Raw genomic sequence first — 19,038 nt, 5'->3', positions numbered from 1 at the left:
CCTTAAATCGAATGTCATTGTGGCCGTCACGTTCTAACACATTCATTCATTCACTACAGTTTTTGTACTGTCTGTAGCGTAGCTATATGTATCATTCCCCTTCAATGATTCTCCTGGTGATACCTATACAATTACAAATATTAGTCATAGCGATAATCTAGAAAAACACTCTTATTCATGCTCGCACTTAAACGGACTGTGACGTCATTATCCGACATGTGATTGTAAATTTGAAGCACTCTCGTGGCGACTCGTTAGCTCAGTAGGTTAGAGCGCCGATATAAACAGAAACTTGACCATCGGAGGGCGGAGGTTCAAATCCTTCACGAGTTAGACTTTTTGTATTTTTTTTTATTTTCAAGTCAGAGTCATAGTGACGTACTCGTATGACACGATAGACGATAAAAGCGCAATTATCCTATCCCTATTGTAGTATACACATAGGAAAGAGCGACAACACTACTAAGCTTCTATAGGCCTGTTGCATTTGAAATACTTTAGGATGTTACGGAGCCATTCTCTGTATCCTCGGCAAAAGGAAAATAAATTCCATTCACTGCCTCAGGAGATTCAAACTTGCGGCTTCGAGACACCTGTCCACCGCTCTAGCTCACGTAAAGTGACTGTAGGAGCACAATAAAATTATTCTTATGAATATGTGCCAAAATTATATCCGTAACATCCTTTTTATAACACGTAGAGGAACTATGTGGTTTCGTCAAAGCACAGATATTTTAATTATATTCATTCTCTGCTTCGATGGAACAATTATTACCTTGGAAACGTGCGAGTTGGAACCTTCCGTTACCTGATTGCGTCCATATACAAAATATACCACTAATTACTAATACGATAATACATTTTCCCCTCACTAGCTCGGTAAGTTGTCGTTTATCCTTCAATACAAGCGGGGAAAAACGCGTTTTATCCACTAGTGGGGAAAGTAATTTGACCTTGGATGGAGCGTGTTTAAGTAGCTTGACAGATAACAAAACGTAGAACGCTCATGATAATGGTTCGTTCGATATTAATTATCATTAAATAAATGGTTTGAGAATCTAATAAAAAATACCAAATTTAGCTTTATTTAATGATTTTAAGTCATAAACCTTAAAATTCCATAAGAAACGTTAGATTTTTTATAATGATGTTAAATATAATTCTGAACGCACAAGTTGAGTCGATGCAATTTCAAAACGCATCGTTGACATTTCATACGTCAGAACAGAAATGTCAACATTGTCAACAAATTTTTTACTGTTCTTCTCACCGACTCACGTAAAAATCAGAGTTTCTAGTGTTTTCTGTTATAATATCGTAAAAAAATTAGTGATTCCAGTGATGAAGATGATCTAACGCCTGTGGAAGTTGCACTTTCCTCGCTATAGTGAGGGGAAAAGTTTTGTGTTATACACGGGTGCAAATGTATTTTACTTCTCGTGTGTTACTCGCTACGCTCAGGATTCAGTTCCACACTCGCGGGTAAAATACAACTGCACCCTTGTATAACAAATAACTATTATATGTTTTTTTTGCTATAGTTGTTTGGTTGAATAACGGTAACCTTTTCAACAGCTGGTTTAAATTTCAGCTTTCTTCCATAAATGTCATTTCAACGTAAACATTAACTATTTTGTACCTTGTTACGATAAACATAAAGTTCACATAACTACGAGTAAGCATCATATGGTTGGGCGGCATGTATAAATATCGACTTTTTTTGTGTTAAAATAATATGTGAATCATAAACTAGCTATAAAGTACCTTTACTGTATTGCAGTGCCTTTATGAACGTGACATTAGGAACTAGTATATGCTAATAAAATAGTGATATAATCCCAACATTTATACAGAAGCCTATGAATTTATTTACAAAACAGTAAAACGAACTTACATGCGACACAATGTTGGTGGTGACTCTCTCCTGAAGGTCGTCTATGTCCGCTAAGTCACCAGTCTTATCAGGTTTTTCTGTAAAAGGATTTATAATTGAACATCACTATAAGTAACGTCAAAATTAAATTTGTTATAAGATTTACAGCATCTACACATTGCATGTACTATACCACAGGTCTAGAATGTACAAGGAAAGCGCGACGAAAATCGAAATGATGTATTTAATTCAAAATGAGTATGTGATTTCGTAAATTATTCGCGTATCTCCTAAATACAGCTTTTCGTATCCAGTCCGCTAACCATTTGTGGGCTGTATTAAGCGCTAAAAATTCTTGAGTTAGTTAATTGCTAAGTGTCAATTTCAATGTTAGTCGACCATTTGTGTAGTGTGTACGCACTGGGTAGTTTCATGCGAGCCCCACAGAGCAGCGTGATGGTGTCGAGCAACGTGGCGGCCATGTCCGGCTCGAACGTCGGCCCTCCAGGCTTGTCTTCCTCGCCGTGCTCCTCGATCCATTCAGCCGCGTTCTCGAGAACCTGTATCATAGTGTCAGCTACAAAAACTGCAAACTGCTGACAACGCAATGCGACCACCCAACGGAGCTCTTCCTCGGGCAGGGAGGACCGAAACAGCCTATTTGGCCATAGAGGCATAGACGCTCGCTCGAATTTATAACATCAGACATCCTTACATAGGTGTGTTCAGATATTAGTGAGCACCTTGACCGCTCCGATATATCTAATGGCAACTGTACAATGTGCCTCAGAAGTCAGAACGGATATAGGTAATGGTCGCACTTATCTGCGTGACCGAGTGATAATGACAATGCCTGTCTCTTCCAATCGCTCGGTATTTAAAAGTGACTTTTGTTCTATCACGTGCATAATGCCATCCATTATGTTTCTGCATACATCATACATATAGTAATAAGATAAAAGACATTAATTTGAATGATTAAGTAGCCGTTTCAAATATGTTTACACAATTTTCAATTGTGGCTGAATGAAATGAAATTAAATATATTTATTAATAACAATTGTTACATGTTAATGCCGATGGGTACGTGCCTTCGATGCCTAAACTGCCAAAAAATTTCAAAATGGCGGACGAATGTTTGAAATGTCACCGTATTTAAGAATGATTTCGCTTAAAATTTAGTTTTTAGGGTTCCGTACCCAAAGGGTAAAAACGGGACCCTTTTACTAAAGACTCCGCTGTCCGTCTGTCTGTCTGTTACCAGGCTGTATCTCATGAACCGTGATAGCTAGACAGTTGAAATTTTCACAGATGATGTATTTCTGTTGCCGCTATAACAACAAATACTAAAAAGTATGGAACCCTCGGTGGGCGAGTCCGACTCGCACTTGGCCGGTTTTTTTTTCGATTATGTAGAATATGTGGGGCAAGTTCTAAGCGTCTATTATGCTACTTCTATCCGGAAAGATTTTAATACCCTTTAAGTAGTTATGTTTGAGACTTTTTTCACCTGTTTTACCGTAGCGTCGAAACTCCAGAGCAGATTTTAATGAATTAAGTATTAATCAATTTGTTTATGGGGCCAGTGAAAGGGCCATCGAGTATTTGAAGAGTGCAAACCTCAATCTTTAGATTAGTATTGCCGTAACTGTAATGCCATACGATAAAGAAATAAATGGCCAAGGTATATTAAATTTATTAATAACGGGTCACTCACCAGCCGGGCTAGCACATGATTGGCGCGAGAGTATAGACTACTCGTCCTCCTTTAATTCATACAATTAGTAAAAGACGGGTAGTCTATCTCGCGGCGAGATAATGTCGCGTCAATCATGTGCTCGGCCTACAGGGTCAGGGTCAGGGTCGGGTAGTTTTGTTATTAAAATGGCCCAGGTATTAAACCGAGACTAACGGATGTAATTCTATAAGTACACAAAAAAATGCCAACAATAATTATTTTTATTAAATCCAGTAATTGTAATGCCATACGATAAATAAATAAATGGCCCAGGTGTTATACCGAGGCTAACGGAGGTAATTCTATAAGTACACAAAAAAATCCGAGTATAAAAATGTCAAAAAGAAAAAGTCTTGACTCGTGAAGGATTTGAACCTCCGCCCTCCGATGGTCAAATGCAATTATATATCGGCGCTCTAACCTACTGAGCTAACGAGTCGCCACGAGAGCGCTTGAAATTTACTATCGCATGCCGGATAATGACGTCACAGTCAATTTGAGTACGAGCAGTGTGTTTTTCCAGATAATATCTATGACTAATGTTTGTAATTGTAGCAATGTATCTTGATACTGAGCCAATTTTAATATTTTTCATAACTGACGTGTCGATCGTTTCTTGTTTATAGGCTACAATAGGGAACACTACGCGAAACCCTGCGCAGAGGGCGCCACTACCACAATCGAACTAAGAAAATCGAAATTTCATTATCTAACATCTCTGTCACTTGCATATTTGAGCGTAAACTCTGACTACTCTGTAAACAAACCGCCATGATCAATCAATGTCATATTTTATTATCTCTGAAAACTTGTCAAAGAACTGTTAAAGGCACAGTATGTAAGTTACTCTATGGTTTACTAAACGGGCTAGTGATGCACTCTGGTGGCAGAACATTGCAGTAATATCCCCTATTCTACAGTATTAATCGATTTCTAAATATAAGGATGTTCTATACGCAAAAAAAAAAGTAACCTAGGCGTTTCTTTAAACTTTTTCATTATATTAATTATGCAGATCCGATTGCGCACGCCGCTCCTATGAGCAAGAGGCAGCGCTATGGATTTATTTATACATCGCTATATAAATCCATATCGCTGCCTCGCTCACAAACCAGAGCGTCATGTGGATCCTCATCACCATCAGTGTGATAAATGCGTAAGGGTCTAATTAGATATAGTATAATACCTCTCGCGCTAGTCGACATTGCACGTTCAGCTTCTGGACGATGGAGAATCGCTGCAGCATTACGTCGTAGATCAACTGGCGCGCGTCGAAAGATATACTCTCTGGAAATATTAGTCAAATTATCACTTTATGTCTCATTTAGAGGAAGTGGGAACTCGCTAGCGATTTTCAGTACATTACAGACTTCACAGCACGAGGCCGCACTGGCAGGGTCGCCATGTGAGGTGTGGCGTCAATTGAGGCAACTTGTTGGTTGGAAGTATAGTTTAATAATGAAATATGAGCCTTAACCTACGGGATATATAGAGATAAAGTGTGAAGGTGTGTGTAACGTACGTAGCGCATACTACAGACTAATAGCCAGCCACCGACTGACTAAGTCCTCTGTAATAATAAAGTCCTATATAATAAGTTGCTCAACGACACCACCACGATAGAATCGATGAACTCATTTACGAGCGAACTAAAGAAACGGCTCCTCTCCCATGCTCTTTACAGCCTGAATGACTTTTATAATATACACCGTGTCCAATAAGTTCGAATACAGTACAAATATTGAATAAAATAAATGTACGAATAGTTAATGTAATTAAAATTATATTTTATTAATGACTTATATTATTATTTACAACAAATGTTTCGGAATAACTCCACCTTTATCTTTTTTTACCAGCCATTGGCATTTCGTCCCAAATACGCTCGATAACCTTTTTTAACGATCCAGGTTTATGATTTTATAATCATGTAGTTTCGAAAGCATTTACGACCATACAAAATAATCTAATACGTTCAAGTCTGGAGAACTGGGTGGCCATTCATGTTTCGACAAAAAATCTGTCAAATTAGCCTGACACCAAGCTTGAACAGCATTTGCCGTGTGTGAAGGAGCTCCGTCTTGTTGAAACACATAATATTCGTTCCCAAACATACATTTTAAATTTGGGGCAACAATCTTCTCCAAAACCTCGGTTTTTATAGTAAAGTGCGTTAATTTTAACGCCTTTATCTATAAATAGTAAAGGCCGTTTACCCCTCTTACATACTGCACCCCACACCATGGCCGATGGTGAGCTCTGGGACCTAGGAACACTTTTCTGGTTGTCCGGAATGTCTTCTATCCGGGGTGTCCACAATCGATCATTATGGGCATTATGAGACTGTTCTAACACAAACAGTTTCTCGTCAGATAACAAACTCGTCACCTGCGTGTCAAGAAATTATAATATTAGATTATTGCACTCTCTTTTTATTGGTCGCTTCTGAAATGCCATGTACTTTGCGTTTTTATAAGCATGGCATCCAAGATCCACCCTCAAAAAATAGTACACCGATCCTCTTGATAAGAATTTGATGGCCTGTAATCCGTATGTCTTTAGAGCCAAGGTAAAAAGATGCGTATTCGGACTTATTGGAAACGGTGTACAATTAAATTTACATTCAAATAACGATTTTATGGAATAAAGCTAATTAATATTATGCTTACAAAATGTAAAAATTAATTTGACATATATATAAAAGCTCACATTTGCTTGCTGTTAGGTAGACATTTGTCAGACATTATGTTCCGTATATATTGCCAACCCAGAATAAAATAAAATAAAAAAATACTTCATAATTTTTTCTATATGTATTTATACTTCTTATTTGCCCACCCGTACCATCCGAAAGTGTAAGAATAATATAATCCTATTCTACATGACATTAAAGCTCTCTAAGGAAAGTAAGGGACCTCTACGTATTGGATCAATATCGGACGCATGCATATCAAACGACCGGTATTTATAGGCCCGTGAAAGGAGATACAAATATATAACCCATCTAATGATGTTATAAAAAAATAAAAAAAATGAGTATGAGTAATAAGGTGTAACGATTTCTCGCATGCGAATATGCGACTTCGCGATTTTTCAACAAGGTACACATTTGCTCAGCAACGCATGTCTTTCGACTGATATGATGACCGGGCTTTACAAAAAATTGGGTAGTAAATTGACCACAGCGCAGTAGGATGATGATACCTGATCGGTTGCTGTTGTAGTGCTTGATGCAGTCGACGAAGTGGTGGTAGATGGCGTCGGACGTGAGGCAGATCGTCAGGTAGTACTCGGCCGGCTCGCGGACGTCGGCGTCGGAGTCAGCCAGCAATGCGCAGTACCTGAGAAGAAATGGTAGAACTATTATGTCCTTCGTGGTAGAATGTTCGCGATCCCAGGACGCCCCCCCCAAACGGCATATAGTGGGAAACGCCGGTGTGGGTTTAGTGGGTAGGCTCCTCTCCCTCTTTTCTCAAAGAGCCGGGAGGTGAGAGTCCCACGTACCCCCCATAATGGGCCCACCTCAGGTCAGGGGGACGATGCGTAACAGCATTCCCACAACGTCCTGGACGGGAAAATCGTATAACGTAAGGGTCACAGCGACTGACCGAGCCTGGGTGTGCCCGGTTTGTATTCGTACTAACGCTGGTCGACAATTTTTTACTTTTTAGGGTTCCGTACCCAAAGGATAAAAACGGGACCCTATTACTAAGACTCCGCTGTCCGTCTGTCTGTCACCAGGCTGTATCTCACGAACCGTAATAACAACAAATACTAAAAAGTACGTAACCGTCGGTGCGCGAGTCCGGCTCGCCGCTGGCCGGTGTTGAAGTGACGTCAGTGTGAGCCTCTCACCGGTAGTAGAGCGGCGGCCGCAGCCGCAGGAAGCCCGCCAGGAGGAGGCGCGTGAGCGAGCGCGCCGCGGAGCGCCGCAGCGCCGCCGGGGCCGAGACGTTGAGGCACATCGACACGTTGCCTAGCAGCGGCTCCACTATGTTGGTGTATCTGTGGACACAAGCAATTCAAACTATACGGTAATAGTAGATTGTTAACCAAGGTATGAAAGGCACTCATTCCTGCAGAGGTTGTTTGGCGCTCGAACATAGTGAGAGCGCCAAAAGTCCGAGGCTGAAATGATGCCTTTCACCCGAGTTAAACACTCTACTTTTCATTACGAATACGAGGGAAGTAAAATGCATGTTTTTTAAAAACATGACTACTTAAGTATAAATTCTTAGTGTTTCTTGAGCGTACTTTTTCAATTAACAATTTAGGCAAAAGTATCGTTATTTATGGAATGGGGAGTTAAATATCAGAATGGAAATTTTATAACAAATTAATTTAAATCCAAACTTCAATTGCCTATCGTAAAAAAGTAAAAAAAATACGTACTTGGAACGTAAAATGCTCTAGTGCAGAGACGTATCATTTTCTGCACACCTTTTAGAACAACAATGACCCTCTTTCAGAGCATGAGAAATGAAATAATTATTTACGATACAAGTGCGGAAGAGAGGAAATTCGAAACGAGTGGCGATAAATTAAAACACGACCGCAGGGAGTGTTTTAAATCGACACGAGTTGCGAAATACCTATTCGCACGTGTATCGTACAACGTTTTACAGTACATATGGCCCTTTAAACTTTTGACGTATGCACGAAAAGTGCTATTTGACGCACTGGTGCGAGAAAGTAGCACCATATGTACTGTAAAAATAAATCCCCCGCCATCTGTATTCCCTGATCAATATGACCTCGGTCTCTTTAAAACAAGAGTGAATAGGCTGTTACTGAACCGGTGAGCTCCATCTTAGGCCCTGTCTTCACTTTCCATCAGGTGTGACTAGGGCCAATCGCCGATCAGTTTATAATAAAAAAAAAAAAAAAAAAAGCCTGAGAAGATTATATTTGGCCCGCAGATAGTGTCGCTATAAGCAGCTTACATATGGCAATAATATGCGTACGTCATGTATCTACCTATATATACAACAAACTACAAATAATACTACAAATAAAATATATTCTATTCTATACTTACTTTACTCTTTGGTCATGTATAGTCAAATAAAATGTGAGTACCGGTCATGTCAACGACTAATTTCAAAACATCGTTTATCGGAATGCTACGCGATACGAAGGATTGACCTTCTATTCTTTAAGGAATGACCTTTTATTGTAGGTATTGAAAATATTTTTTTCAGCATCTTTGACAATCTTTTTTGTCATTTTGTGTTAAAAGTAGAGATACACTAAAAGACAGTGAACTAAAGAATGTCGAATTAAAGATGTCCTTCTGTTCTGTAGGAAAACAAGAAGATTTGAGGAGAATAGTGTGAAAATGCCGCCGGGACAGTAAACCTGCAGCTCCAACTCCAGGGAATAGGGCAGAATTAACGCCACAAGCGATCGCTAGCCCTCCTGTCTCCGGCCGGGCGTCCCTGCACTACATCTACCTCATAATTGATGTTGACTGTAAACGAGTGCTAAAAACGAAATAGATATTAAACTAATTTTACGGTCAGCCTCACATGAATTTAAGTCACTAGGGCCGTAAAATCAATTTAATGTTAGTACGACTCACGACAGTTTAAATTTAATAAAATAGGTATTAAAGAAGAAAACTAAATGGCGGATAATTACCTGTGTATCCAATATGGAAATGGACATACTTACCTATTAAAAAATAATCAAAACCTAGATAGATCATGGAAAATTAACCCATTAATCATTTTTGCTAGACTTCGCTGGAATCGCATATCCATACTAATATTATAAAAGTTTAAATCGCTATTTCTGTCTGATACATACTCAAAGTTAAATTACTGCATCGAATTTAATTACATTTCATAAGTAGACAGCTATTAAGCTGTTAAATAACCCTTGACATGTCCGACCCCAACTTTTTTATGCTAATAAAAAAGTAGCCCATGATCTACTTTATTTTGAGAAATCCACACCTTGAAGAGGGACAGAACAAATGACTCAATGAACCGAGGAAATATGAACGCGGATGAAGTCACGTGCGGATAGGCTAAGTAGTTTCTACTCATGTTATAAATGCGAAAATAAGTCTGTCCGCCTGTTTGTCTGTTACCTCTTCACGCTTTACCCGCTGAGCCGATATAGATGAAATTTGGTGTCAATATAGTTTGAGGCCCGGGAAAGGATAAGTAGATAGTTTAATCAATCATCATCATTTCACGCAGACGTAGTCGCGGGCTGAAGCTAGTAGTCCACAAACTTTTAACGTGACAGTCATGTTGCACGAGGATACTTAAAAAAATACGTGACTAATAACGTCTGGCATATTAATTTTAAGATTATTGCGAATGTGTGATAGAAAAAACAATTTTTAAAGGTTATAAACTAACTTATCATGATAAAAATCATATATAAAAAGACAAAGAAGAAAATCTATCAATACTACAATCACTAGTTTGCCAGCAAAATGGCGACAACTAAGTTGATACTTAGTATACTTATTCTTAGTGTACTGTGTGTGTCCGTGAAGTCCACGTTGGGTAAATATAAAATTTACGACAAATTCGTTAAAAAGTTTGATTTCGACAAATATGACAAAGATGAATACTTTAAAACGTTTTGTTCAGACATATACGATAAAAAGTTTGATTTCGACAAATACGATAAGGATGATTACTACAAATACTTTAAAAAGTATAACGCAGAATTCCATAACAAGTTTGGTTTAGACAAATTCTTTAATAAGTTTAACGTAAAATTCGATACAAAGTTCAAACTTTCAACAAATACATCAATAAATCAATTTCGACAAATACGATAAGGATGATTACTTCAATTACTTTAAAAAGTATAACGACAAATACGTTAAAAAGTTTTTCAACAAATACCATAAAAAGCATCACAACAAACACTTTAAAAAGTATTACGACAAATACGATAAAAAGTTTGATTTTGACAAATACGATAAGGATGATTACTACAAATATGTTAAAAAGTATTGTTCCGACAAATACTATAAAGATGATGATGACGCCAAATACGATAAAAAGGGTGATGATGACAAATACGATAAAAAGGATGATGACCAACACGATAAAAAGGTTGGTGATAACAAATCTGATAAAAGGGATGATGACAAATCTGGCAAAAAGGATGGTGATGACAAATCTGACAAAAAGATTAATGATGACAAATCTGGCAAAAAGGGTGATGATGCGAAATCTGGGAAAAAGGATGATGACAAATCTAAACAGGACGAGGATGACAAGTCTGATAAGAAGGATGATGGTGGCATTTCTGACAAAAAGGATGGTGATGACAAATCTAACAAAAAGGATAATGATGACAAATCTGGCAAAACGGATGAAGTGAAATCTGGCAAAAAGAATGATGACGTGAAATGCAATAAAAAGGATGGTATCAAATCTAATAAACCACACGATGATGACAACTCTGATAAGAAGGATGATGATGGTAAATCCGATAGAAAGGATGATAATGACAAATCCGATAAAAAGGATGGTGACAAATCTGATAAGAAGGGCGATGATGGCAAGTCTGATAAAAAGGATGATGACAACTCTGATAAGAAGGATGATGGCAAATCTGACAAAAAAGATGATGACAAATCTCACAATAAGGCTGATGACAAATCTGGCAAAAAGGATCATGATGACAAACCCAATAAAAAGGATGACGATGACAAATCCGATAGAGAGGATGGTGACAAATCTCATAAACAGGACGACGATGACAAGTCTAATAAGAAGGATGATGATGGCAAATCCAATAAAAAGGATGATGATGTGAAATCTGGCAAAGAGGATGATGATGTGGAATCCGATAAAAAGGATGGTGACAAATCTGATAAACAGGACGAAGACGATAAGTCTGATAAGAAGGATGATGATGGCAAATCCGATAGAAAGGATGTTGACAAATCTGACAAAAAGGATGGAGATGACAAATCTGACAAAAAGGATGATGATGTGAAATCTGGCAAAAAGGATGATGACAAATCTGATAAACAGGACGATGATGAAAATTCTGATAAGGATGATGATAGCAAATCCGATAGAAAGGATGGTGACAAATCTGACAAAAAGGATGGTGATGACAAATCTGACAAAAATGATGATGAGAAATCTGGCAAAAAGGATGGCGCCAACTCTGATAAACAGGACGATGATGACAAGTCTGATAAGAAGGATGATGATGGCAATTCCGATAGAAAGGATGGTGACATCTCTGACAAAAAGGATGGTGTTGACAAATCTGACAAAAAGGATGATGATGTGAAATCTGGCAAAAAGGATGATGATGTGAAATCCGATAAAAAGGATAGTGTTGTCACCATCAGATTTGTATCTGATAAACAGGACGATGATGACAAGTCTGATAAGAAGGATGATGATGGCAAATCCGATAGCAAGGATAGTGACAAAGCTGACAAAAAGGATGGTGATGACAAATCTGACAAAAAGGATGATGATGTGAAATCTGGCAAAAAGGATGGTGAAAAATCTGATAAACAGGACGAAGATGACAAGTCTGATAAGAAGGATGATGATGGCAAATCCGATAGAAATGATGGAGACAAATCTGACAAAAAGGAGAGTGATGACAAATCTGACAAAAAGGATGATGTGAAATCTGGCAAAAAGGATGATGACAAATCTGATAAACAGGACGAAGATGACAAGTCTGATAAGAAGGATGATGATGGCAAATCCGATAGAAAGGATGGTGACAAATCTGATAAACAGGACGAAGATGACAAGTCTGATAAGAAGGATGATGATGGCAAATCCGATAGAAAGGATGGTGACAAATCTGACAAAAAGGATGGTGATGACAAATCTGACAAAAAGGATGATGATGTGAAATCTGGCAAAAAGGATGGTGAAAGATCTGATAAACAGGACGAAGATGACAAGTCTGATAAGAAGGATGATGATGGCAAATCCGATAGAAAGGATGGAGACAAATCTGACAAAAAGGAGGGTGATGACAAATCTGACAAAAAGGATGATGTGAAATCTGGCAAAAAAGATGGTGAAAAATCTGATAAACAGGACGAAGATGACAAGTCTGATAAGAAGGATGATGATGGCAAATCCGATAGAAAGGATGTTGAGAAATCTGACAAAAAGGATGGTGATGACAAATTTGACAAAAAGGATGACGATGTGAAATCTGGCAAAAAGGAAGGTGATAAATCTGATAAACAGGACGAAGATGACAAGTCTGATAAGAAGGATGATGATGGCAAATCCGATAGAAAGGATGGAGACAAATTTGACAAAAAGGAGAGTGATGACAAATCTGACAAAAAGGATGATGTGAAATCTGGCAAAAAGGATGATGACAAATCTGATAAACAGGACGAAGATGACAAGTCTGATAAGAAGGATGATGATGGCAAATCCGATAGAAAGGATGGTGACAAATCTGACAAAAAGGATGATGATGTGAAATCTGGCAAAAAGAATGGTGACAAATCTGATTCTGTGAGAGATGTGGACGAAGACGACAAGTCTGATAAGAAGGATGATGATGGCAAATCCGATAGAAAGGATGGAGACAAATCTGACAAAAAGGAGGGTGATGACAAATCTGACAAAAAGGATGATGTGAAATCTGGCAAAAAAGATGGTGAAAAATCTGATAAACAGGACGAAGATGACAAGTCTGATAAGAAGGATGATGATGGCAAATCCGATAGAAAGGATGTTGAGAAATCTGACAAAAAGGATGGTGATGACAAATTTGACAAAAAGGATGACGATGTGAAATCTGGCAAAAAGGAAGGTGATAAATCTGATAAACAGGACGAAGATGACAAGTCTGATAAGAAGGATGATGATGGCAAATCCGATAGAAAGGATGGTGACAAATCTGACAAAAAGGATGATGATGTGAAATCTGGCAAAAAGAATGGTGACAAATCTGATAAACAGGACGAAGATGACAAGTCTGATAAGAAGGATGATGATGGCAAATCCGATAGAAAGGATGGTGACAAATCTGACAAAAAAGAGGGTGATGACAAATCTGACAAAAAGGATGATGATGTGAAATCTGGCAAAAAGAATGGTGACAAATCTGATAAACAGGACGAAGATGACAAGTCTGATAAGAAGGATGATGATGGCAAATCCGATAGAAAGGATGGTGACAAATCTGACAAAAAGGATGATGATGTGAAATCTGGCAAAAAGAATGGTGACAAATCTGATTCTGTGAGAGATGTGGACGAAGACGACAAGTCTGATAAGAAGGATGATGATGGCAAATCCGATAGAAAGGATGGAGACAAATCTGACAAAAAGGAGGGTGATGACAAATCTGACAAAAAGGATGATGTGAAATCTGGCAAAAAAGATGGTGAAAAATCTGATAAACAGGACGAAGATGACAAGTCTGATAAGAAGGATGATGATGGCAAATCCGATAGAAAGGATGTTGAGAAATCTGACAAAAAGGATGGTGATGACAAATTTGACAAAAAGGATGACGATGTGAAATCTGGCAAAAAGGAAGGTGATAAATCTGATAAACAGGACGAAGATGACAAGTCTGATAAGAAGGATGATGATGGCAAATCCGATAGAAAGGATGGTGACAAATCTGACAAAAAGAATGGTGATGACAAAACTGACAAAAAGGATGATGATGTGAAATCTGGCAAAAAGAATGGTGACAAATCTGATTCTGTGAGAGATGTGGACGAAGATGACAAGTCTGATAAGAAGGATGATGATGGCAAATTCGATAGAAAGGATGGAGACAAATCTGACAAAAAGGAGGGAGATGACAAATCTGACAAAAAGGATGATGTGAAATCTGGCAAAAAAGATGGTGAAAAATCTGATAAACAGGACAAAGATGACAAGTCTGATAAGAAGGATGATGATGGCAAATCTGATAGAAAGGATGTTGAGAAATCTGACAAAAAGGATGGTGATGACAAATTTGACAAAAAGGATGACGATGTGAAATCTGGCAAAAAGGATGATGATGTGAAATCCGATGAAAAGGATAGTGTTGTCACCATCAGATTTGTATCTGATAAACAGGACGATGATGACAAGTCTGATAAGAAGGATGATGATGGCAAATCCGATAAAAAGGATGGTGACAAATCTGACAAAAAGGATGGTGATGACAAATCTGATAAGAAGGATAATGATGTGAAATCTGGCAAAAAGGATGGTGAAAGATCTGATAAACAGGACGAAGATGACAAGTCTGATAAGAAGGATGATGATGGCAAATCCGATAGAAAGGATGTTGAGAAATCTGACAAAAAGGATGGTGATGACAAATTTGACAAAAAGGACGACGATGTGAAATCTGGCAAAAAGGAAGGTGACAAATCTGATAAACAGGACGAAGATGACAAGTCTGATAAGAAGGATGATGATGGCAAATCCGATAGAAAGGATGGTGACAAATCTGACAAAAAGAATGGTGATGACAAATCTGACAAAAAGGATGATGATGTGAAATCTGGCAAAAAGGATGATGACAAATCTGATAAACAGGACGAAGATGACAATTCTGATAAGAAGGATGATGATGGCAAATCCGATAGAAAGGATGGTGACAAATCTGACAAAAAGGAGGGTGATGACAAATCTGACAAAAAGGATGATGATGTGAAATCTGGCAAAAAGGATGATGACGAATCTGGCATAAATGATGATGATGACAAACCCGATAAAAAGGATGGTGGCAAATCTGATAAACAGGCCGATGATGACAAGTCTGATAAGAAGGATGATGATAAATCCGATAGAAAGGATGATAATGACAAATCCGATAAAAAGGATGATGGCAAGTCTAATAAGAAGGATGATGATGGCATATCCGATAAAGAGGATGATGATTACAAGTCTGATAAGAAGGATGATGAAGGCAAATCCGATAGAAAGGATGGTGACAAATCTGACAAAAAGGAGGGTGATGACAAATCTGACAAAAAGGATGATGATGTGAAATCTGGCAAAAAGGATGATGACGAATCTGGCATAAATGATGATGATGACAAACCCGATAAAAAGGATGGTGGCAAATCTGATAAACAGGCCGATGATGACAAGTCTGATAAGAAGGATGATGATAAATCCGATAGAAAGGATGATAATGACAAATCCGATAAAAAGGATGATGGCAAGTCTAATAAGAAGGATGATGATGGCATATCCGATAAAGAGGATGATGATTACAAGTCTGATAAGAAGGATGATGATGGCAAATCCGATAAAAAGGATGGTGATGACAAATCTGATAAAAAGGATGTTGACAAATCTGACAAAAAGGATGGTGATGACAAATCTGACAAGAAGGATGACGATGTGAAATCTGGCAAAAAGGATGGTGACAAATCTGATAAACAGGACGAAGATGACAAGTCTGACAAGAAGGATGATGATGGCAAATCTGACAAAAATGATAATAAAACTATTGTTAGTCAAACAAGTTTAGAATTTAATAACATCATAAATTAATATTATATGCAAAATAGGTCTGTCTGTCTAAAGATTTTAACGTCAAAATTTACAGAATAAACTTTTGAGTCTGAATGCAAGTTTTTCTTATCTTTCCCGCTAACTGCGAATACCTTAGAACGTTAGAACGCACTGCGATTAAATTTCTTGCGGTTTCAGAAGCGCAAAAAGTGTAACGTACGGCATGCTTCATAAGCGCACGGACTTGCAAGACTGATGCATATAGGTACAGGGTGACCTTAGCCATTGGACAAACCCTGAAATCCCACGTAGGGTTACTGCTCAGGAATGCTCTAACGTGAATAAATGCTCTTTTTAATTAGAACAAAAGATAAAAAAATAAATTCTCTAACAAAAATTTATTCCAATGATCGACAACAAAAAGAAACATACTGTATTAATCATTGGCAGTGTTTTGACAACTTGTTCGAAAATGTGCGGCAATGATGACATTTGTCAAAAGTCAGAATCTTATTAATGTCATAAATAAAAAAGAGTATCAATAAGGTCGAAGAAGGTTTCATACTATTTATTACCTCAGGAGCTGCAGCGCGTGTCTCGAGGAATGTAAGATGGCGGCCAGCGCCCCGCGCCCGCCACTGCCGCGCCGTGGCATGCCGCCGTCCACTCTGGTAATAGAGCACTTGGGATATGTACCACTAGTAATGTAACACCTACCTGACGCAAACGTCGGCGAGAGCTAACAGCGCGTTGACACGTGCCTGCAGCGCGTGTCTCGAGGAATGCAAGATGGCGGCCAGCGCCGGCGCGGCGGCGGCGGCGGCGGCGCGCGAGCGCACGCACAGCCGCCCCGCGCCCGCCACTGCCGCGCCGTGGCATGCCGCCGTCCACTCTGGTAATAGAGCACTTGGGATATGTACCACTAGTAATGTAACACCTACCTGACGCAAACGTCGGCGAGAGCTAACAGCGCGTTGACACGTGCCTGCAGCGCGTGTCTCGAGGAATGCAAGATGGCGGCCAGCGCCGGCGCGGCGGCGGCGGCGGCGGCGCGCGAGCGCACGCACAGCCGCCCCGCGCCCGCCACTGCCGCGCCGTGGCATGCCGCCGTCCACTCTGGTAATAGAGCACTTGGGATATGTACCACTAGTAATACGAGTATACGGTGTGGAAAAAATGTATGGGCCCTGGAGGGAAAGTGCCTTATAACCCTACGTTAGCTTATTTTATTTAAAAGAAACATATTTTTATTCAAAAAAATAAACAAAACTGCATTTACAGATTTTTTAAAATTATTTTTTTCAGCTTTCAAATGTTATTATGTTTCAAATTTTGTTGCAAACGCATGATGTTGTTTTGATGTACTGTTTTATTTTTATTTTAAGATAAGCGACAATGTGTTACCTTTTACTTGAGAACGGCACATATTATTGATTTAAAAAATTTATTACATATAAATTTATTAATAATATGTAATATTAATATTATACAATAAGTGATTATGATTATGTGGGGTGTTACCTGGAGGCGGGTCCTGCAGCGCGGTGAGGAACAGGTTTAGCAGCGCAGGGGAGGGCGGGGCGGGCGCCACTAGCGACAGGTCGGCCGCGCGGACCCACTCCGACACGCCGCCGCCGCTCAGAGCTCGCTTCTCCGCTGATATCACATCAAAACTAATTACCCATACAATAGTTAGGGGGCGTTCAAATATTACGTAACGCAATTTTTGAAGATCCCCCCCCACCCCTCCCACTCTGTAACACGCCGTAAAAGTTTTCCCCCTAACTAAAAGTTAAGTAACACCCAAGTGACCATTTTTACCTAAAAGTCATAATTATGTTCAGCAAAGTTTAATCATAAAATTGAAGAAGTGAGCGAAAGTGAAGGAAGCGAAAGAGTCAAACGAAAGTCAGGATCGTAGCAAGTGGAAATCCGTGGCGTGGTCTCTGTCTCCGGGAAATAGGCGTGATTACATGTATGCATGTTACTGAATAAAAAACATGTTATGTAACGCCTTGTTCCACCAACCCCCCCTCCCGCCCCTGTAACGCATCGTAACGTTTTACAAGACCCCCCCTCCCCCCCAAATAATTGCGTTTCGTAATATTCGAACGCCCCCTTACTTGTTTTACAAGGGAGCAAACCTGTTGTTTAACCCCTCATGCATTGATACTCGAGCAAGCAAAAGATTCCAAAATTAAAGGGTTTCAAGGGCACGAGGGTTAAACAAACTTTGCCACCGAGTGAAACACATTTTTTTCCCCTCACTAGCTCGGAAAGTTGTCTTTTATCCTTCAAAACAAGCGGGGAAAAACGCGTTTTATCCACTAGTGGGGAAAGTAATTTGACCTTGGACGGAGCGTGTTTAAGTAGCTTCACAGATAACAAAACGTAAAACGCTCATGATAATGGTTCGTTCGATATTAAATATCATTAAAAAAAATTGAGAATCTAATAAAAAATACCAAATTTAGCTTTATTTAATGATTTTAAGTCATAAACCTTAAAATTCCATAAGAAACGTTTGTTTTTTTATAATGATGTTAAATATAATTCTGAAAGCACAAGTTGAGTCGATGAAATTTCAAAACGCATCGTTGACATTTTATACGTCAGAAATGTCAACATTGTCAACAAGTTTTTTACTTAAAAACTTTTCTCACCGACTCGCGTAAAAATACACAACTTCCAGAGTTTTCTGTTATAATATCGTATAAAAATGAGTGATTCCAGTGATGAAGATGATGTAACGCCTGTGGATGTTGCACTTTTCTCGCTATAGTGAGGGGAAAAGTTTTGTGTTACACACGGGTGCAAATGTATTTTACTTCTCGTGTTTCAATTCCACACTCGCGGGTAAAATACAACTTTGCACCCCTGTATAACAAATAACTATTATACCAGACCAACACGACTAGGAAAATACTAACTGTAAAGGGGCCCCCTGATTATCAGTCCGCCGGACGATATCG

The 19,038-nt window shown here is 38.9% G+C and overlaps 1 protein-coding gene across 1 annotated transcript in view; it reads right to left on the bottom strand.

The window, feature by feature from the left end:
• The window catches only part of LOC134744376 (uncharacterized), a 46,019-nt gene that overhangs the window by 5,963 nt on the left and 21,018 nt on the right, over nucleotides 1-19,038 (bottom strand). Inside the window, exons 14-20 of the mRNA XM_063678161.1 lie at nucleotides 17,588-17,722; nucleotides 17,008-17,182; nucleotides 7,467-7,616; nucleotides 6,816-6,952; nucleotides 4,798-4,898; nucleotides 2,295-2,433; nucleotides 1,895-1,971 (exon numbers count right to left, since the gene is read on the bottom strand). Coding sequence (XP_063534231.1) covers nucleotides 1,895-1,971; nucleotides 2,295-2,433; nucleotides 4,798-4,898; nucleotides 6,816-6,952; nucleotides 7,467-7,616; nucleotides 17,008-17,182; nucleotides 17,588-17,722 — 914 coding nt within the window. The remainder of the gene's footprint in view (nucleotides 1-1,894; nucleotides 1,972-2,294; nucleotides 2,434-4,797; nucleotides 4,899-6,815; nucleotides 6,953-7,466; nucleotides 7,617-17,007; nucleotides 17,183-17,587; nucleotides 17,723-19,038) is intronic.

The sequence above is a fragment of the Cydia strobilella genome, chromosome 1 (genome assembly GCF_947568885.1).
Source record: "Cydia strobilella chromosome 1, ilCydStro3.1, whole genome shotgun sequence".
NCBI lineage: Eukaryota > Metazoa > Arthropoda > Insecta > Lepidoptera > Tortricidae > Cydia > Cydia strobilella.
This window is presented reverse-complemented; position numbering and strand designations above follow the sequence as displayed.